The sequence below is a fragment of the Scyliorhinus torazame genome, chromosome 9 (genome assembly GCF_047496885.1).
Source record: "Scyliorhinus torazame isolate Kashiwa2021f chromosome 9, sScyTor2.1, whole genome shotgun sequence".
Classification (NCBI taxonomy): Eukaryota; Metazoa; Chordata; class Chondrichthyes; order Carcharhiniformes; family Scyliorhinidae; genus Scyliorhinus; species Scyliorhinus torazame.
In genome coordinates, this window is record NC_092715.1 from 120,438,419 (window position 1) to 120,460,471 (window position 22,053).

At 47.9% G+C, this 22,053-nt stretch overlaps 1 protein-coding gene across 8 annotated transcripts in view; it reads left to right on the forward strand.

The window, feature by feature from the left end:
* Positions 1 to 22,053, forward strand: part of ythdc2 (YTH domain containing 2) — a 227,156-nt gene that overhangs the window by 17,481 nt on the left and 187,622 nt on the right. For all 8 annotated transcript variants that reach the window (XM_072516464.1, XM_072516459.1, XM_072516461.1 and 5 more), the window contains one exon: positions 18,107 to 18,197. In XM_072516464.1, the coding sequence (XP_072372565.1) occupies positions 18,107 to 18,197 (91 nt within the window). The remainder of the gene's footprint in view (positions 1 to 18,106; positions 18,198 to 22,053) is intronic.

Here is a 22,053-nt window from a genome sequence, read left to right on the forward strand (position 1 = left end):
CACTCCACCTGATCGAACGCTTTCTCTGTATCCATCGCCACAAGTATCTCTACCTCCTTGCCCCCCCCCCCCCCCCCCCAAAAGACTCTTATAGTCATCTGTAGAACGCCTCAAACACACCATTCATCCCTTCAGGGTCTAACACTACCCCACCCTTATCATCCCTTTCTCTGCTGATCACCCTCACTGCCTCTTGCTTCCTCAACTGGTGAGCCACCATCCTGCTTGCCTTCTCCCCCTACTCATATACTGGCCCTCTGTAGCTGCCCCACCGCTTTCCCCGAAGACACTAACCCAAACTCCATCTGAAGTCTCTGCCTCTCCTTCAACATCCCTGCCTTTGGGGCCTTCGAATACCTCCTGTCTACCCTCAAAATCTTGTTCACCAGCCTTGCCTGCTCTGCTTTCTCCCTGTGCGCCCAAATTGAGATAATGACCCACGTGACCACCGCCTCCCACAGCATGGCAGCCGTGATCTCCCCATGTTGTTTAGCTCCACGTACTCCCGAATGGCAGCCCTCACCTGCTCGCCCACCATCTCCTCCACCAACAACCCCGCTTCACGACACCCTATGGTGCTCCTACTCATGTATTTGCTTTGTTTGGCCCTTGTTCCGCACTGTAACCAATCAGTATTTGTCGATGTACTTTTTGTCTACTGTGTACACAGAAAAATACATTTCACTGGTCTTCGGTACGTCAATCAATCAATCCAGTTTCCACTGCAGATGCTGGGCCCCCCCTTGGGGCCCCACACAATACCACCCAGTATGGCGCGTGGTCGGAAACCACAATCGGCGAATACTCCCGAGTCGACCACCGAAACCAGCAACGCCTTGTCTAACATGAAAAATAAACCTGGGAATACGCCATGTGCACCCAAAACCTCATGGTTCACCCCCACCCCCCCATCCAGAATCTGCCACAATGTTCCCACCTCGAACACCACCCACTTATTCACCAACACTGCCACCCCCCTCGTCTTCATGTCCTGAGTGAAACACCTGCCCCACCCATCTTTTCTCAACCTTGTCTGGTCCCCTATCTTCAGGTGCGTCTCCTGCAAAAAGGCCACGCCCGTCTTCAGCTTCCTCAGGTGCGCGAACAACGTGACTGTTTAACCGGCCCATTCAACCCCCTCGTGTTCCACGTGACCAGCCTGGTTAGAGGGCTCCCGATCAACCATATCCCTTTTTGGGCCAGCCCCCGGCCTGTGTCACACCACTCCCTTGGTCCACCTTCGGATGTCCACCGTCATTGATCCTTTTCCAACTGCGCCACAGCACCTTCACCCTTCTCAGCAGCCACCACCCCCCCCCCCCCCCATATCCTTGCACCAAACACATCACCCCCTCCCCCACGTCCTCCTCCTGACAACGCCCCACTTCACTCCCGTTAACTACCCGCCCAGCTAGCATGCTGGCTCTCGCTGAAGACCTCCACCCACCACCCCCCTGTCCAATTTCACTCACAAACTCCACCTCCTCTTCTGGCATATCAAAATAGTACTCTCGCTTCTGGAAAGTCACCCACGGGCAAGCCGGGTACAATACTCCAAACTTTAGCCCCGCCTTTTAAAGAGGGCCGCCTTGACCTGATTTAACCCAGCCCCCATCTTTGCCAGCTCTGCTCCCAGGTTTGATACATCTGCAGCTCGTTCCCTTCCCAGGTAAATTTTCTAGTCTTACTTGCCCATTGGCGAATCTTCTCCTTGTCCAGAAAGCGCTGCAACAGCACCACCATTGCCCTTGGCGACTCGCCCGCCTGCAGCCTCCTCATCAGCGCCCTGCACGCTCGGTCGACATCCAGGGGACGGTCAAAGGCCCCCTCCCCCATCAACTTCTCCAGCACCTTGACCATGTACATGCCGGCCTCCTCACCTTTGATACCTTTGGGCATCCCCACGATCCTAAGGTTTTGTCTTCTGGAGCAATTCTTCACCTTCTCCTTCAGCTTCTTCTGGCTCTCCCACATCATCCCCACCTCAGCCACCAATGAGGTCAGCTGCTCCTCGTGCTCCCCCACTGAATCCTACACTTTCTGGGTTGCCCGGCCCTGGGACTCCAGCCTTTGCTGCACTCTCTCGATCCCTGAAAAATCAGTTCCACCACCATGGCTAGGTCTTCCAGGGCCACTTTCCTCTACTGGCAGAACGTTCCATTAAGGAACTCTATTAACTGCTCCGTTGACCACTGGGTGGGCAGCACAGCTCCCTTGCCCTCCGCCATCTTATCCTGTTGTGCACCACGAAGACTCTCCTATTCCAGCAGCTCTTTCCTTCTTGCCCTACTCCTGGTCTGTGGATCCATCCACCAGCCACATCAGAGGAGTAAAACCTTCCTCAGGCACACCTGCACCTCTTGCACTCAAATGCTTTGCCCTTTGGGTGAGGAAAAGACTGAAAAAAATCTGCCTTGAGTGGATGCCACCAAATGTGCGACCTCTCACTCCATGGTCTCCAATGGAAGTCTACTTCCCTCTTTTTATACCCTTTGAAGTAAAGACCAACATCTATTTTCCTTCCCAATTACCTGCTGAGCTTGCATGTTAACTTTTTGTTATCTAAGCACGAGGACCCTTAAATCCTTCTGTGCTGCAGCTTTCTTTATTAAATTTGTGGGCGGCACAGTAGCACAGTTGCTTCACAGCTTCAGGGTCCCAGGTTCGATTCCTGGCTTCGGTCACTGTCTGTGTGGAGTCTGCACATTCTCCCTGTGTCTGCGTGAGTTTCCTCTGGGTGCTCTGGTTTCCTCCCACAGTCCAAAGATGCGCAGGTTAGGTGGATTGGCCGTGCTAAATTGACCTTAGTGTCCAAAAAGGTTGTGTGGAGTTACTGTGTTACGGGGATAGGGTAGAGGTGTGGGCTTAAGTGGGGTGCTCTTTCATAGGGTCGGTGCAGACTCAATGACTCGATGGGCTGAATGGCTTCCTTCTGCACTAAATTCTGTGATTCTAAATCATATCCGGCTTTGCTTCCTATCAAAGTGCATAAATTCACATTTTCTACATTACATTCCATCTGCCAAGTTTTTTGGCCACTCACTTAGCCTGTCTATATTCCTCTGCAGAATCTTTGTGTCATCCTCACCACTTTTGAGTCACCCGCAAACTTGGAAATCATACATTCAGTTCCCTCGTTCAAGTTTTTGTTGAGAGTCAAGAATTATTCCGTAAAGATCTGCCATTGCTGATCAAGTGCCGATCAAGTGCCTTTTCGGCTAAACACCTTTCCAAGTCCACTCCAGCCAACACTGCCCTCATTCCTTTGTAATTACCCGTATTTAAGTTTAACACAGCTGTTTCGGTCTCTAGTTTCTCTGAATCAAACTGTATGCCAAATTCTACTATGTTATGGTCACTGTTTCCTCGGGGATCTTTTAACTCTGAGATTGCTTACTAAACCTGCCTCATTACACATTACTTAATCCAAAACAGCCTGACCCCTGGTACGATCCACAATATACAACTCTCAGAAACACTCCTGAATACATCCTGAATTTTTCCTCATGCTTTGCCAATTTGATTTTCCCAATCCACATGGAAATTAAAGTCATTCATGATTAATGTACTTCCTTTTTTACATCCCTCATTATCTCCCGATTTACTCTCCATCCTAGTGTAGCTACTGTTAGGGGGCTAAAAGACTCCTCCCACGAATGTCTTCTTCCCCTTATTATTTCCTACTTCCACCCACGGAGGTAGGGCAGCACGGTAGCGTTGTGGATAGCACAATTGCTTCACAGCTCCAGGGTCCCAGGTTCGATTCCGGCTTGGGTCACTGTCTGTGTGGAGTCTGCACATCCTTCCCGTGTGTGCGTGGGTTTTCTCCGGGTGCTCTGGTTTCCTCCCACAGTCCAAAGATGTGCAGGTTAGGTGGATTGGCCATGATAAATTGCCCTTAGTGTCCAAAATTGCCCTTAGCGTTGGGTGGGGTTACTGGGTTATAGGGATAGGGTGGAGGTGTGGACCTTGGGTAAGGTGCTCTTTCCAAGAGCCGGTGCAGACTCGATGGGCCAAATGGCCTCCTTCTGCACTGTAAATTCTATGATTTCTATGAAATGGATTCTACATCTTCTGATCCAAGATCATTTCTTGCTCTCGTACGAACAAACTACCCCACCACCCTTTCCTTCCTGTCTGTCCTTATGAAAAGTCACACCCTGAATATTTAGTTCCCAGCTTTGATCTCCTTGTAACCATGTCCCTGTAGTGGCGATAAGATCATACCCATTAACCTCCAATTGTGCCGTATAATTCATTTTGTGCTGAATACGCTGTATTTAAAAAGAAAGACCCATTAATTTTGCCATTTTACTATTTTTGTGCCCCTTTTGACCCTATTTGCTGCTTTGGTTAAATGTTTGAACACTGACCCTTCCTGTCACATTCTGGGTGTTATTACTGTTGCTAACTTTGGTTGGCTCTTAATTTGTTGCTCGTTGTGTCTTTACTTCATTTGCTCTGTTTCTATAACCTTTGCTCTCGAGTCGCCAGGTATCTTTATGATACCACCACGAGGTTCAAGTGCTGATCAATAACTCAATACACCAGTTAGTATGTTTCAAATCAAAACACATTTATTATACACAGTCAATCACTATTCATGTATAAAACTCTACTTACTAGACTATCTCTAACACTAAAAGGCCTATACTTAGCTTTGGAACTGGCCCACCAGGTCAGGGGAACAAATGGCCTTTTGTTCGATTCTGAGTCTACAGGATTCAAAGCTGGTATGGACTGGTAGCTAGGAGCGCCTATCTCGTAGCGTGCGTTGACTGGAGAATAATTTGGTTGATGCAGCTACTAGGCAGGTCACTGTCAAGGGTTGTTTCGAGCTGCTGAGAGACCCAGCCAAGAAGGACGAATTGAACTTGGGGACTCTACTTTATAGTCCCTAGGGGCTTCGCGCCCTTTTGGGCGGACCCCGTATCTGGTTCCAAGTGATTGGACTACGTTCTGATCACTTGGATCTATTTCTCCAATACTGGAGCTGTTCCCTAATCGCTGGGCGGTTCCTAAGTGTCCATTGGACTTCCTTTGTCTTGGCTCCTGCCGGCGCCGAGGAGTCTGGCTTGGCCTTGTTTACCTTAAATGTTTCCAATTGTTCCCGGGGATCGCTCATTAATATGCAGATTGTTGTTAGTTTCAGTGCTATCTGGGTTTCTGCAAGTTCTAATACACAGGAAACTTTGCACCTGCTTATTTTTCCTGGCTTGACTGAATTTCCCTGCATTCTTTGCGGATCCCCATTTTAAGTCGGGAAGTGGCCAGCCAACCCAGGTGGCTACACACCCTCCTTGTGATCCCTAACGCGAAGCGTGAAGGATCACATAACTGCGATGGCTTCACTCCCTGACCCAGCAAGCACTCTTCCATGGCCTCTGCACTGATCATAACTATGTAAGAAATTTTTAACTGACAATTCTAAGTGGCGCTATGTCACAACAGGGACATGCAGTACAACATATTTTTAAAACGGCACCTCTAACTATCTTCCATAAACTACACTCACTTAAACATCCAATCATACAACTTCCTAACAATACAAATATAATAGCAGCATTCACATTTTCCTCTGCCTTGGCGGTCAAGCACAGAGTTGTACAAGCTTTCAGATGTCTTTATTCACAGATGACACAAAACGAATGTCCTTTATTGTAGATCAAGGGGTTCGGGGGCCTGGTGAAAACCGAAGATAGGGGATCTTATCCTGTATACTGGGGTGCGAGAGTGGGAAGCTCTCCTTCGCCATTTTCTCATGCGGATAGTCTGCACGATGCTGCAGAATATCGCCAATGCTAAAAGGGATTCAATTACGTATGAAAGGGAGTACCACGTTATAAACCTATCACACCATGATGGTGTGTTGTTACTTGTCACTGGGCTCTGGGTGCTATGGGGAAATGAATCATTGACGGCCGGGGGGTTTGGGGTCGGGGGGTTCGCATTCGCGCGTAACCGAATACAAATTACAATGACAACGAAAAACACGTATGATATCTTCATTGTTCTCTTCTTTCTTCTCTTCTCTTCCTTTTCGTCTCTTCTCTCTTCCTGGACCGTCAGGAATTCTGTGAATCAAGCATAGTTTCCGTAACTATCTTGTTTAATATCTTGTATGTTAGCATGTCTGTCTTTTAGTGCCAATTTGCCTTTATAATTGGTCACCATGTGTGACTCCCTCATTTTTTTTTTTTAAACCAAATATTTGGACTAGACATCTAAGAGAGTACTGCCGTATTGCGAGCGTCTCGCAGCCTGTGTGATTTACCATCCTAGTGTTTGAGGATGTAAATAGCATAGGGAAGCAATCCTAAGGGTTGCTAAAACCAAACAGAAGAATTTTGAACGTAATCAAGACAAAATGGGGTGCGTATGGGCCGCGGCGTAAGGTTTCGATGGAATCCCCGGGTAGGACGGTGATCAATGCCGTATGTGCTCTATCCGAGCGTAGCTGACCAGAGGGGGGTCCTCAGGCAGGGCGGGTACCAATGCTGTTTCTCCACTGCCTGAGCAACCGGCAAGAACGGGTAAGAATGTGGTCGTCGTGGGAGCTGCCTCTCGTGATTACCTTCGAATCAGGAGAGTAGTTATGATTGTTGTCTGCCGACAGACTAGTTTCTCTGAACTATTGTCTGGGACAAACTTGTACCTTTAACAATTTTCTGTCGACAGACTAGTTCCTGTGAACTGTTGTCTGGGACAAACTAGATCCTCTAACAGCCATTGGCCGTCAAAGGCCACCACATTTAACGATAAAATGAACGAACAAACATTGAACAAACATGCTGCAGGTTCCATCAGAAAGGACACCGTTTCTCCCAAGCGGTTCCTTTTAAAACATCACCTGGACACCTCACTAATCAGTTGCGAACAGGGTTGCAAAGGGGTTCTTGTTTTGGGAGTCAGACTCAATGTCGTCATCTTCTCCTGGATGCCATACTCTTGAATGGATGAGGGTTGCAAAAGCTCCATGGTGTGACTTAGGGTCCATCTCGTCGTTTCGGACGAGCCTGTACGAATTGTCACGGTGCCAAATAGTCGTGTTTAATTCTGTGGGGACGGAGTTGGGTTCGTCATCGTAGGGCGGTGGTCTTTGGTGAGGTTTGTTTAGGAATTTAATCGGGAAGGGATCACTCGAATCGTGTTCAGAGTCGCTGGGTGTGGGGCCTGTTGCATGGGGATAGTAGGGAGGCGTGCTGTGGCTATTGCCTGTGTCACAGTCGCTGTCGCTGCTGCTGCTGTCTGTGGGCATTCCGGGGCGGAGTCTAGAGTTCGGAGGTGGAGTCGAGGTCGAGTCCGTGGATGGGGTGGACGTGTTGGGGGAGGGTAGGGATACGTTGGCTGTGGGCGGGGCGTGGTCTGCTGCATCGAGCATGACGTGGTGTGCGTGGTTAGACTGCGAGCCATATGCCTTGATCTGATTAATATGAAACCACGCGGTCTTCCCGTTGGGGTACCTAATCTTGTAAACGGAGGGGCTTACTTTGTCCGCAACGGAGTACGGACCCGAATATCTAGGTGACAGGAACGTGCTGGGGTTGTAGATGGAGAGCATGACCTGCTGTCCGACATCAAACTCAGTCGCATGTACTGTCTTGTCAAAACAGGCCATGCTCTGTTTCTTCCTGGTGCCTAATTTTACTGCGGCTGCTAGCTGAGCCGTTTTTACATTCTCTATTAATTGTTTCACTGCGTTCTTGTGTGTGAGGGCCGTCATTTCGAGGCTGGTCAAGTCAAGTCCTAATAGAAATTCTGTTCCTTTCATGGGGCGTCCGGTCATGAGAGTGTGGGGTGTATCTTGTGGATGTCGAAACATTGTTACACAAAAACATTAGTGCAAAAGGGAGGACTGAATCCCAAGTGGTGCTGTTTTGTTGGACCATTTTCCTGAGGGTTGCTTATGGGTCCGATTCATTCGCTCCATGATACCACTTGACTGGGGGTGGTATGTGATGTGGAATTTGTGGGTAATGCCAGATAGCGTGAGGACGTTCTTCATGACGCGTCCCGTAAAATGGGAACCTTGGTCGGATTCAATGCTGCGGGGGAGTCCCCATCTCGTAAAGATGTGGTGGGTTAAAATCTTAGCTGTAGTCTTTGCCGTGTTTGTTCAAGATGGGAATGCTCTTACCCACTTCGTAAACGTGTCTATCACAACTAACACATACTTGTGACCATTCCTGCTAGGGGGCAATGGTCCTATAAAATCAATCTGGAGGTTAGTCCAGGGCCATTATTGGTGTGGCTAAGCTGAGCTTTCTTCGCATATCTGTCCGGATAGTTTTGGGCACAGATAAGGCAATTTTCAGCATAGTGCGTGATGTCTTCCTTTAAATTCAGCCACCAACAGAGCTGCCTAAGATGGGCTGTAGTGGGTTCAATTCCCTGATGCCCATGACTATCATGGAACAAACAAATAAGCGGATTCCTGTCCTGTTCTGGAACCACATAAAGGGTGTCTTTTAGGACCACACCGTCATGTGTGGTCAGTGCATTTTTAAACCCATCGTATGGGGCTGGAAAGTTTACTTTTCAAATCTCCCTGAGATTACTATCTTGCTTCTGGGCCTGCACTAAATCTTCGATATTTGTCTGTGAGACCTGAACTGCATTCACTGGGGCGCTTTCGGGGGGGTTCCAAAAATGTCCATGGCTGGAACCTGCTTTAACCAGTGCGTCGGCTTTTACATTTCCAGGTGGGGAGGAACGGTGGTGACTTTGTACCCAGGTGGCTACATTACACAAATAGCAGACTTGTACTGCTGCCATATCCTTTTCCTTCGTAAGGAATCTGGGTGATCAACAATGTATGCAATGGCTGCTAGTTCTGCCACCTGCGAGCCTAAGTGCCCTGGCAGTTTTAAAGAGATTTCTTCTAGGGCGCGTCCCTGCCGTCCTCAACATAGATGCCGCATCCTGTAATGTGCTTCCTGTTTAATATAGTGGAAGAACCATCCACATATATTCTCAAGGGTGCGCACGTGTCTGTGTGCTGGGGGCTCTGGGGTGAACTACCTATCTTTTTAGGTGGTGTTTTCACGATAAAGGGGCCTGTGTTGTGGTGCGGTGAGATGATTTCACATTTGTGGGGGGTGCCTGGGTACTGAAGGTTGTCAGCTAGGAAAGTGTGGGTCTTGGTCCTTTTAACAGTGATGTCCCGTCCCTGCAAAAGAAGGGTCCATCTGGCTGCTCTCATCTGGCTTACTGTACAGTCCTTAAGTCGTCCGTCCAGTAAAAGTTGGGTGGGGTTGTGTTCCGTGAGGATTGTGATGGGGTTTAGTCTGGTGATATATGAAAAGTATTGAACTGCCCAGAAAACTGCGAGCAGGTGCCTTTCACAGGCCGAAAATCCCTGCTCCACAGGATCTAAAACTCTGGAGGTGTAAGCCACGGGTCTTAACTGTTCGTGCCGTTCCTGGAGGAGCACGGCCGAAAGGGTACGATCTGTGCTAGCTATCTCTATAGCATAGGGGGAAAGCGGGTCTGGAACCTGTAGTGCGGGAGCTGCAATGAGTGCGCGCTTTAAAGCATGTACAGCATCAGTGTGCCGCGGAAGCCATTCCCAAGGGGCTCCTTTCTTTAGGGGTTCCGAGAGGGGTGCTGCTTTGGTGGTGAAACCGTCAATATGGTTTCGGCAGTAACCAACCAGTCTTAAAAACGACCGGAGGGCCGAAACGTTCTGGGGAAGGGGCAATTTGACAATCGAGTCAATTCTTTTATGCTCGATCTCGCGTTTACCATGCGTAATAATCATTCCCAAATATACCACCTTGTTTTCCAAAATTTGGGCCTTCTTGGGGTTCACTTTACATCCAATTTGCTGTAGGAGTTCGGACAGAAGTGCGATGTGCTCTGCCTTGGTGTCTGTCTGCAGTAATAGGTCGTCTACATACTGGACCAGACATTCGGGGCGAGAAAATTTTGATAAACCATTGGCGGGGGAGTTGTGGAATCCTTGTGGAAGGCATGTCCACGTGTACTACTGACCTTTAAAAGTAAAGGCAAATTTGTATTGGCACGCTTTTGCCAATGGAATGGACCAGAATCCGTTACTGATGTCCAAAACCGTAAAATATCGTGAGTTGAGTCCCTGTTTGAGCATGGTCTCGGGACTTGTGGCTACCGTGGGGGCTGCTGCGGGGGTGACTTTGTTGAGTTCCCGGTAATCGATGGTCAGTCGCCATGATCCATCGGGCTTTCTCACTGGCCAAATCGGGGCATTATTAGTAGAGGCTACTGATCTAATACGCCTTGTTCTAATAAGCTATCAATAACCTTTGAGATTTCTCCCTCTGCCTCTTTGGGAAATCCATATTGCTTCTGGGGTCTAGGGTCAGGTCCTGTTATTTGAACCGAACCAACCATCCTGCCGCAGTCATGTTTATGACTTGCAAATGTGGCCCTGTTCTTCTGGAGAACTGCCCTAACCGGTTTGTCTGCGCTAATCTTGGTCGGGTCAAACCAAAAATCGTCGACTGCGCTAATCTTATTAGCATACTCACCTACTGTAAGCGTTGCGGGGGCTCTTGCTGACTTTGTCATTTTCCAGACACATTGGTTTACTGGGTCAAATGAAAGATTGTGGGAGTTCATGAAATCGATGCCCAAAACGTGTTCTGCTGTGTGGTCCAGGTCGACCAAAACTATGGGGTGTTTTGTTGTAATGTTGCCAATTTGAATGGGGGCAGGGGCTGTGATGTCCCTGTTGGGAGTGGCCTGTGAAGCTGCTAAGGGTGATTGCGGCTGTAGTGGTAGTGGGCCACGTGTCTTTTTGGAACATGGTGGAGGAATTAATTGTGGTGCGGGACCCTCCTGTGTCCCAGAGAAATTTGATGGGCTGTCCCCGTATTTTCGCTGCAACGACTGGTCGGCCGGACCTATCCCAAAGGGTGTCGCAGACCCAGGTGGGGAAGCCCGAACACCGTCAGTCAGTTCCGTTCATGTCTGTCTGGTCTGAACGGGTGCGTACACTATGTATGGGCTTTGTTCTGTCTCTATTCAGAGTGCCTGCCTGCTGGGCTCTCTGTGGCTTGCGTGGGGCATTGCACTCTCGTGCAAAGTGACCTAATTGTCCACAGTTGTAACACTCCTGTGGTTTCTGTGGGGGGCTGTTCATGCCTTCGTTCACCCATGCGGGGTTCTGGTGCGCTTTAACTGCTTGAATATCTGCCTCTGCCTGCTGTTCCTCGGGTTTTCTAATCGCGGGTTTGTTGTGGACAGATTGCTCCCAGGTGCTGGACAACCTTTTTAAAAACCCACTTTTCGTTGTGCGCTTCTTCCGAGGGGTCATAATTAGTACAAGCTTTCTGTCCTGCCTCTGTGGCATGGGAGATAAGGGTGCGGGTCCATTTGGCCATGTTGTCTGGGGACAAATGGGCGCCGTCTAAGTTTCCGAAAACGGCTGTAAAATGGATCCACAGGCATCCAGCAAACGCTGTGGGGTGTTCTGTTTTCTTCTGCCTGCACTTATTCAGGCCTTCTACTGGGTCACCTCTGTTATAACCGATCGCGTCTAGGATCGCCGTGTGCATCTCTGCAAGGGTGCCTCCTCCTGCATTCTGTGGGTCGGGAAGGGCGGCTACAACAGAAGGGTCTAAGCTTAAAACTGTGAGCTTCACTTGCTCACGCTCATCCAGGCCGTACGTGGTCGCCTGCTGCTTCACTCTAGCAAAGAAGTGGTGGGGGTCTGAGGTGGGGAGGAACGGTGTGATCTTTTCGCACGCGTCCTGTAATTGGGTCACGGTTAAGGGGGTGGTGTAAAGGAATTCCGCGTCTCCGTTCGATGTGACTGTGCGATGGGTAGTTACTGGATTCATGGGTGCCTGATCTATCTGCTCTGTGGGGGGTTGGGGTGCTTTTCTCCTTTGGGGCTTTCCTTGCGCACATGTTCCCTGTACATATCTCTGCGCGGTTTTGTTTAGTTCTTGCCAATCAGCGCCGTCGTCTTCATCTAATTGGGATCCAAAGGTGCTTTGAAACCCATTTTGCACTGAAAGCAAAGACTGCAGTTCCGCAATCTGCTTCCGGCATTTTGCATGATCCACTGAGCTTTGTCTGTGCTCCGTGGTGGCAGCATGGAGTGCTCTTAACGCTGCTTTTAGATCGCTGCACTGCCTTTGCAATGCCTCTACCTGTTTCTCTGTCTCTTCTCTTACGAGGACTACACGTTGCGTATCCTGATAGGCCTTATCGTATTGAGTTTGGAAGCTGCTCAGATGCGCTAGACAAGACTGGTGTGCCCACTTGGCATCATCCACCTCTCCGTCCTTTGCTGACAACTTCCTTCTTAATTCTATATTCTCTCTCTCGATCTCACTAACATCGACCTTGCTCATTCGATGTCTCTCTTCTATCTCTTTGCGGAGCGTCCGAACGACGACCTCTGTGCCTCGCAATTGTGCCAGACAGGACACAATTGCCATCGGCTTGTGAGCTTTTCCCAAGCTGCTCTTGTGGATCTCTGACAGGTTCTCTCACCAAGTATGTCCTATACTCCCGGGTCCTGTTTCCTCATTATCACAGAATTCACTCCAAAGAGGCCATCCTTTCCCTTTGAGATATTTTCTGATCTCTTCTTCCCAAACGGGACACGGTCTTACTCTGCTGCTGGTCGCTGTGACCTTGAATTCCTGAGGATTCATGAGGCGTTCCATTGCCTTCATTGCCATTTTTCCTATCTGAATGCTCTCTTTTAAAATTTGGAACGAGGGGTACTAAGGCGGTGCTGTAAGTACGGGTATGGCGTTCGCTATTTTCCGGAATACAAACTCCCAACCGTTTTTTCGCAACAAAATCTATCAGTTTTCCCTTATAGCCCTGTTCGTTACACAGGCATTAACACGCTTCCGAATTATGAGGATTGATCAGAACTGCTTGAACACTTGTGAATGTTTCTGTTCCCAATTGGATTCTCAAATCAAATTTTGGGTTCTCCCAGAGTGATTAGGCCACTTCTAAGTCTGATCCCGTCAGCGTTCGCCAGTAAATGTTGCTAACTTTAGTTGGCTCTTAATTTGTTGCTCGTTGTGTCTTTACTAAATTTGCTCTGTTTCTATAACCTTTGCTCTGGAGTCACCAGGTATCTTTATGATACCACCACGAGGTTCAAGTGCTGATCAATAACTCAATACACCAGTTAGTATGTTTCAAATCAAAACACATTTATTATACACAGTCAATCACTATTCATGTATAAAACTCTACTTACTAGACTATCTCTAACACTAAAAGGCCTATACTTAGCTTTGGAACTGGCCCACCAGGTCAGGGGAACAAATGGCCTTTCGTTCGATTCTGAGTCTACAGGATTCAAAGCTGGTATGGACTGGTAGCTAGGAGCGCCTATCTCGTAGCGTGCGTTGACTGGAGACTTACTTGGTTGATGCAGCTACTAGGCAGGTCACTGTCAAGGGTTGTTTCGAGCTGCTGAGAGACCCAGCCAAGAAGGACGAATTGAACTTGGGGACTCTACTTTATAGTCCCTAGGGGCTTCGCGCCCTTTTGGGCGGACCCCGTATCTGGTTCCAAGTGATTGGACTACGTTCTGATCACTTGGATCTATTTCTCCAATACTGGAGCTGTTCCCTAATCGCTGGGCGGTTCCTAAGTGTCCATTGGACTTCCTTTGTCTTGGCTCCTGCTGGCGCCGAGGAGTCTGGCTTGGCCTTGTTTACCTTAAATGTTTCCAATTGTTCCCGGGGATCGCTCATTAATATGCAGATTGTTGTTAGTTTCAGTGCTATCTGGGTTTCTGCAAGTTCTAATACACAGGAAACTTTGCACCTGCTTATTTTTCCTGGCTTGACTGAATTTCCCTGCATTTTTTGCGGATCTCCATTTTAAGTCGGGAAGTGGCCAACCCAGGTGGCTACATTACCCAAATAGCAGACTTGTACTGCTGCCATATCTTTTCCTTCGTAAGCCTATTTATCCCCTCTCCGGAACCATTCCCCCTCTATTTAGTTTAAAGCCCTCTCCTCTTCCCTAGTTATGTGGTTTGCAAGGACACTGGTCCCAGCACAGTTGAGATTTCAGCCATCCCAACGGTACAGCCCCCACTTTTCTCAGTATTGATACCTGTGTCTGTCGAACCGAAACCCACTTTTCCCACCCCAGTTTTTTGAGCCACATAGTCATCTCTCCAGTTTTATGTACCCTGTGCCAATTTGTGAACAGCTCGGGTATTAATCCAGAGATTATAACCTTGGAGGTTCTGTTGTTTAATTTAGTGCCTAACTCCTTAACCTCTCTATGCGGAATCTCTTTCCTCGTTCTACCTGTGTTATTGATACCTAAATGGACCACGGCAACAGGACTTCCACTGCAAATTCCTCTCCATCTCAGAGCAGATGTACCGAACTCTGGCACTGTCAGGCAATACAGCCATTTGGACTCTTGCTCCTTGCTACAGAGAACAGGGTCAATCCCCCTCACTATGCTGTCCCCTACTATCATTGCATTCCTATGTGCTCCCTCCACTTGAATGGCTTCCTGTATAACAGTGCAATGGTCAGTTAGATCATTCACCATGCAGCCCCCAATCTCATCCAAAGAAGCTGAAAGAACCTCAAACCTGTTGGACAATTGCAGAGGCTGACACTCCTGCAATTCTGCCCTCTAGGTCCCCATACCAGCCTCCGCTGCAGTCTCTCCTTCCTGTTCTTGACCACTTTCCAAACCAGAAGATTCTATCCTAAGAGGAGTGACAGCCTGCTGAAACAAAGCATCCAGGTAACCCTCGCCCTGCCTGATGTGTTAGTGTCTTCAGCTCTGCCTCCAACTCAATGACTCTGAACCGAAGCTCCTCAAGCCATAGTAATTTACTCAGCTGTGCCTACCCTGGATGATACCAGTATTGATGATCTTCCACATGCTGCAGCCTTGACAACCACCTGTCCTGAAGTATTTATGAGCTTTAACTAATGGCTTAATTATTTTATTCAATTATTTATTTTCCTTTAAATGTTAATCTTATCACAAACTCCAATACAAATTTAAACCTTCGGAAAATAGACCGGGACAACTTACCAATATTCACCATCTCCCCTGTAGACCAGCAGAATCCAAGTACTGCCCTCTACTCCTCACCGAACTCCCTCTTCTCACAAACTTCCACACTCTGTCCGAAGCTACACTCCGTGTCAGCACTCTTGCCTGAGTCTGAAGATTGTGGGTTCAAGTCAAATTGGAAGACAGAGCTCATAGTCGTAAGATATTGGGAACTCACTGTTTAGTCCAGAAGACTGTAAAGTGTCTAATCGGAAGGTGAGGTTCTGTTCCTCCAGCTTGCGTCGCAATGGGTAGGTAGCATGGTAGCATAGTGGTTAGCACTGTGGCTTCACAGCGCCAGGGTCCCAGGTTCGATTCACCGTTGGGTCACTGTGCGGAGACTGCACGTTCTCCCCGTGTCTGCGTGGGTTTCCTCCGGGTGCTCCGGTTTCCACCCACAGTCCAAAGACATGCAGGCTAGGTCGATTGAACATGCTAAATTGCCCTTGGTGTCCAAAAAGGTTAGGAGGGGTTTTTGGGTTACGGAATTAGGGTGGAAGTGAGAGCTTAAAGTGGGTCGATGCAGACTCGATGGGCTGAATGGCCTCCTTCTGCACTGTATGTTCTATGTCTATGATTCACTGGAACTTCGTAGCAAGCCGAGGACACAAATGTGAGCAGAGGGCAAATTGAAATAGCAAGCAGCCAGAAGTTTTGGAGTATGATTGCGGACTGAGCGAAGGTGTTTCTCATAACAGTCACCCAGCCTGCGTAGTCTGTGTTTGGACTCCCCAATGGAGAGGAGACCACATTGAGTGTTTCTTACATTGCAGCGATGACTACATTTTAGAAGTACTTTATTGACTGTAAAGCACTTGGAGATGAATCATTTTTGGCAGTTAAATGTGCAAATTGTAGATATTCGTTACGCAAAAGGGTTAATCTGCACCGCTTCATATCAGTGATGTGTGACATTGACAAAACATTATTAAAAACGGCATTATAATTGCAAGCTTTTCCACTCTGAGCTGACAGTCAGGTCCTTGGTTTAAAATCTTATCCTGGGGATGAAACTCCTTTAATCCTGTACTGAAACATTCCTTCAGTGCAACATTGAGGCATCAGCCTTAAATAGTTTGTTCAAATGGCGGCGCGTGCAGTGGGTGGTTAGCACTGCTGCCTACAGCGCTGAGGACCTGGATTCGATCCCTGCCCCAGGTCACTGTCCATGTTGAATTTCCACATCCTCCCCGTGTCTGCGTGGGTTTCACCCCCACAACCCAAAGATGTGCAGGTTAGGTCAATTGGCCATGTTAAATTGCCCCTTAATTGGAAAAGAAATAACCGGGTACTCTAAATTTTTTTTTTAAAAGTTTGTTTAAACCTAATGGGTTTAAATTCCAAATTTGCAATTAATGGTGAAACATTCCCTCCTCGGTGATTTTCATTAATTCACCCTGGAATTAAAAAACAATTTTAAAAAGCAATGGACCTTCCCAACAAGAAAGTTTACTGTACAAGGACAATGGCTTCCACACACTGGGCATTTGTTGTCCACAAAAGAAACTAAGCCAAAGCAAAATTCTGAAATGACTTCCAAGTTGGTAATCTTATCTTGAGATTCAGATGAGGAACTGCTAGAACTTTGGTCCTCCAAACTGTGAAGATATCTTAACCATTAAATAGGATTATTGCCCATGTATCAATTTTACTTTCCAAACTCATTCCAAAATTCCTTCACTTTTCTCGCATTTTCTTTTAGGTTCATTTATTGTGCACCATTCTCCAGTCAAGATCAGCTAACCTGCAACTGTCCATACCAATAGGACAGCACAGTGGTTAGCACAGTTGCTTCACAGCTCCAGGGTCCCTGGTTCCATTCCCGGCTTGGGCCACTGTCTGTGCGGAGTCTGCTGTGTCTGCGTGGGTTTCCTCCGGGTGCTCAGGTTTCCTCCCACAGTCCAAAGATGTGCAGGTTAGGTGGATTGGCCATCCTAAATTGCCCTTAGTGTCCAAAACGATTAGGTGGTGTTACTGGGTTGCGGGGATGGGGTGGAGGCGTGGGCTTGGGTAGGGTGCTCTTTCCAGGGGCCGGAGCAGACTCGATGGGCAGGATGGCCTCCTTCTGCTCTGTAAATTCTATGATTCAATAATGTCCTGTAACAGCCCCCATCCTCCACTCCTAATAACGCATGCAGATGAGTTGTCCAGATGGATTCGTAGTGATTTTCTATTTCTTCATGGATATTTATATTTGCAACGATCCAATGACACATCGACAATCAAAACTGGCTGCATCATAAAAGCACGATTGTTTTCTGGCAAACCGATGTACGCAAGACATGGCATGTACCAATACTAGTTATAAACCCGATGAGAAACTAAAGTAAAAGGTCTCTTGAAGATTAGTGGAGATTTTGCCTCCGTTCTCACAGACAGGTGTGATATTGGAAATACAAAGATAAGCAAGTGTAGTAATTAAAAAGGATAATTGTAAATAAAAAAGATTATTGAGGGAAACCAAGGTGGAAACGGCAGTGCATGTGACCATAATCTTGCAAATACCTCAAGAAATTGTGCCAAAGGCATGCATGGTCACCAGTGTACTATGTGTTTCAGCAGTCAGAGTTAAGTGTGTAGTTGTAGATTGAAGAGCCTAATACCAGTAGCAAGCAAGCTTCTAGGGGTCATGATACAGGTTAAAATTAATGCTCATAATATGGATTAATGAAGAACAGCCAGTTCAGATTTTTAAAAGTTAAGGAGTGTGTGTGTGTGACAAGTAGACAGAACAAAAATATAGAGTTTCTGATGAAAGGCCATGTCTTGAAACATTAGCTGTTCTCTCTCCACAAATGCTGCCAGACATGAGTATTTCCAACATTTTCTCTTTCATTTAAAAAATGGAGTATGTTCCGAAGGCCAGGATGAATGAATGAAAATGACTGAGACAAATGTTTCACCATTAATTGCAAGTTTGGAGTTTTAACAGTATGCAGTAATGTATCTTACTGTGATTCAATGCACTAAAAGAATTTCAAATTGTGAAAACTAGATAAAATATTGCATAAATTACATTTGCACCATCTACAACTGATCATTTTTTTTCTAGAAATGGAATTTCCGTCTTCCTTGACTAGTACAGAAAGGGCATTTATCCATCGCCTTGCCCAGTCCCTTGGTTTGATCTCTAAAAGCAAAGGGTGAGTTGCTAAGTGTTGGGACATGTTTGATACTTACACACTGTAGCAGTTGTAGTAAATCTCTAGTAGTTTTAGAATAGTTTGTACAGGGCAAGTCCTGGAACCTAAGCAGAGTACAATTGAAATGCTTTTATATTTAAATATGTTTACATTCAAAGTTACATATTTAATCATTTTAATTTTCATTCTTTTCTGCTACTTTATACCAAAGGTGAAAAATACATGTGAAAATAGATCAATTACTGTTCAAAGATGCTGGGCGGGATTCTCCCAACGGGAGTCTATGTGCCGACGCCGGAGTAAAAACCGGAGTCCGTTCCCAGACCCCTATTCTCCGCCCTCTGTGGGGCTAGCAGGGGCGTCGTGCAATTTATGGGGGCGGGGCCTTGGAGCGGCATCAGAGACCCGGCGCCGCGTAAAAGACGCCTTGGGTCCCGCGCATGCACAGTTGGGCCGGCGCCAACTAGCGCATGCGCGGTGGCCGTCCTCCTCCAGGTCGCCCCGCACAAAAATGGCCCATCGATAATGGTTTGCCCACGGAAGAAAGGAGGCCGACAGAGAGGCCAGCCCGCCGATCGGTGGGTCCCGATCGTGCAGGCCGCTCCTGGCCCTTGAAGCCCCAGGTCCCGCCGGCCCGAGAGCAGGTTAGAACGGCGGCAGCGGGACTGTCGCTTTTTTTGCCGGCCGCTCGGGCCGGAGAATCGCGGCTTGCAGTTTGCGGCGATTCTCCGAGCGGCCCGGCGCAATTCGCGCGGCGCTGGTTTCAGGGGTTGGGTGGGAGAATTGCATGCGGGGGTCGGGGCGGCATGGTGCGATTCGCGCGGCACCCCGGCGATTCTCCTATCCGGCGGGGGGGGGGAGAATACCGCCCGCTATGTTTCATATACAAAATAATTGGAAAGATGGCTGCAACTTGATAGCTCCAACAGGCTGAATAAATCCCCCAAAATGAACTCAAAAGTAACCGATTTAATGTTTGAAAATCAAACACTTTGTCAGCAAAAAACAAAATAAATTGTTGCTCAGTACTAATGATCTCACGACTATACCCCAACATCTTCCAATAAAACTGCTATTTTTTCAAGAGTTAATTACCTTTATCTCTGTGCATAGGAAATAACTTTTTAGTTAAAGCCTCCGATTATGTCCTTGAAGGTGACACATTAACCTGCCTTCTGCTGAGAGCATTCCAAGGCTTTCATTTTGATTGACCATTCCATTCTCTGTTGCAAATTTCCTATTAAACTTAATATACAACTACCACATGATTCCATTCTACTTGCCTCAATATAGTCATTGATATTCTGCAAAGTTATCCTGCCCTCAGTCATTTCTGGTTTTCTTCGATCTCCATCCTTTGAGTCTGACTGCTACTTTTTCCAGATTGCCTCTTATCAATGTTATCTTAATGAATGGAACTTTTGACAGTTCAACGGTACTTCACTGCCATTGCTTTCATGTCAGACATGCAGCTGTTCTGGATATCATGTTAGATCAGAGGTTCCCTATCTAAGGCTAAAACAAAGCCGCCGTCTTATTATTTTAAAAAAATGTATTTATTGATTTTCATAGTTTATGGAATGTAATCCCGCCATCATTGACATAGTCAAAGTTTGTGCATTTACCTAGTTCTTTCTGGGAGGGGGGTGGTTGAACCCCCGCCCAAACAGACCTGTTCATTTGGGTTCTGGTTGGGTGCGCTCTTGCACCACCTTTAGTTGCATTCGGCTTAGCCCTCAGTCCCCTTTCCCTAAGTCACTCGCATCCAACATAGAGTCAGAGATTTTTACAGCATGGAAACAGGCTCTTCGCCTCAGCTTGTCCATGCCTCCCAGTTTTTATCATTAAACCCTGTACCAAGCCCGATGCGCTCCAGTACCTCTGTGAGGTACTTCCACTCGACTCTGTTAAAGGCCTTTTCAGCATCCAACGAGATGATTTCTTCTGGTGTTCTCTTCCTGGGTGGGGTCATTATCACGTTTACCAAACCCCTGATCTTCGATGTTAGCTACCTACCCTTGACAAAGCCCGTCTGGTCTTCTGTAATTACCTCTGGTATGCAGTTCTCCAGACGCCTAGCCAGGATTTTGGCTAGGATTTTCGCGATTTACATTTAGTAGCGAGATGAGTCTGTAGGACCTGGACTCACTCGGTTCTTTGTCTGTCTTGGGTATCAGCGAGATTGAGGCTTGTGCTAGTCATGGTGGCAGAGTGCCCCTTACTAGCAAGTCTGCGAACATCCCCTGCAAGTGCAGGGCCAGTACTGCCGCAAATGTTTTGTAGAAGTTTGCCAGGAATCCATCTGGTCCAGCGTCTTCCCTGCCTGGATGGAGTTATTGCTCTCCATGACTTCCTCCAGTTCTAGAGGTGCTTCTAGACCCCTTCTGCTACCCTCCCCCGCGACTGGCATGTCCAGTCCATTGAGAAGCTGTTTCATCCCCGAGTGCGCTTTGGAGGGGCTTGGAAGGTATAAAGCCCCCGGCAGAAGGCATCAAATGCTTTGTTGACCTTTTCTCGTTTGGCTACCAGCCTGCCGTTATTGTCCCTGATCTGTGCTATTTCCCTTCTGGCTGCTTGCTTTCATAGAAATTTTATAGAATTTACAGTGCAGAAGGAGGCCTTTCGGCCCATCGAGTCTGCACCGGCTCTTGGAAAGAGCACCCTACCCAAGCCCACACCACCCTATCCCCATAACCCAGTAACCCCACCCAACCAGCACTAAGGGCAATTTTGGACACTAAGGGCAATTTAGCATGGCCAATCCACCTAACCTGCACATCTTTGGACTGTGGGAGGAAACCGGAGCACCCGGAGGAAACCCACGCACACACTGGGAGAATGTGCAGACTCCGCACAGACAATGACCCAGCCGGGAATCGAACCTGGGACCCTGGAGCTGTGAAGTAATTGTGCTAACCACTATGCTACCGTGCTGCCTTTTCTCAGCTGGTGAGTCAGTAGACGGCTGGTCTTGTCTATGTTTGTAGAAGGCCCCCAGTTTCTGGCCGAGCTGGTACATGGCTTTCCTAGTGGAGAGGAGGTCAAGAGTCCATTTGTAGCTTTTTTTCTCTCTGCCAGCAGCTCTGCGATCGGGGCCTCGGAGTGCCGCTGGTCCACCTCTAGTATGGATACGATCTGCTGTTCTCTAGCCACCCTCTCCTTCCTGTCTGTGTGCTTTAAAAGTGATAATTTCTCCCCTGATCACAGCCTTCAGCGCTTCACAGAACGTGGAGGGTGAGGCCTCCCCGTTCTGGTTATTGGTAATGTACCCATCTGTGGCCTGTGATATTCTTTCGCAAAAGGCCTTAATCGGCCCGGAGGGCCGTATCCACCCTCAATGGGGACACTGGGAATAGCCCATCTCCAACGTCAGATCCATATATTGTGGAACGTGGTCGGAGATTACAGTTGCAGAATATTTTGCTCTTGCTAACCCTGGAAGCACTGATTTCCCCACTGCCAGAAGTCACTCCGGGTATATATTTTGTGTACCTGGGAGAAGAGGGAGAACTCCTTACCCCCCTGGGAGCGTGAACCTCTACCGGTCCACTGCACCCATTTTGTTTAATTAAGGTGTTTAGTTCCTTCGCCATGTTTGCGGATTTCCTGAATTTGGGGTTCGATCTGTCAGTCCGTGGGTCCTTAACGCAGTTGAAGTTTCCCCCATTACCCCCCCCCCCCCCCGCCTTTACCAACTTCACGTCGTCCCAGTGCACGTTGATCAGGACAACGGGTGCCCCTTCGAGGGCAACGTTGACCATGACGACCGTCCCCTTGGGTTCGTAACTGTCTTTGTTGCTGAGAACACCGTCCTCTGATTGAGTAGTATGGCTATCCCCCTAGCTCTTCTCCCGTA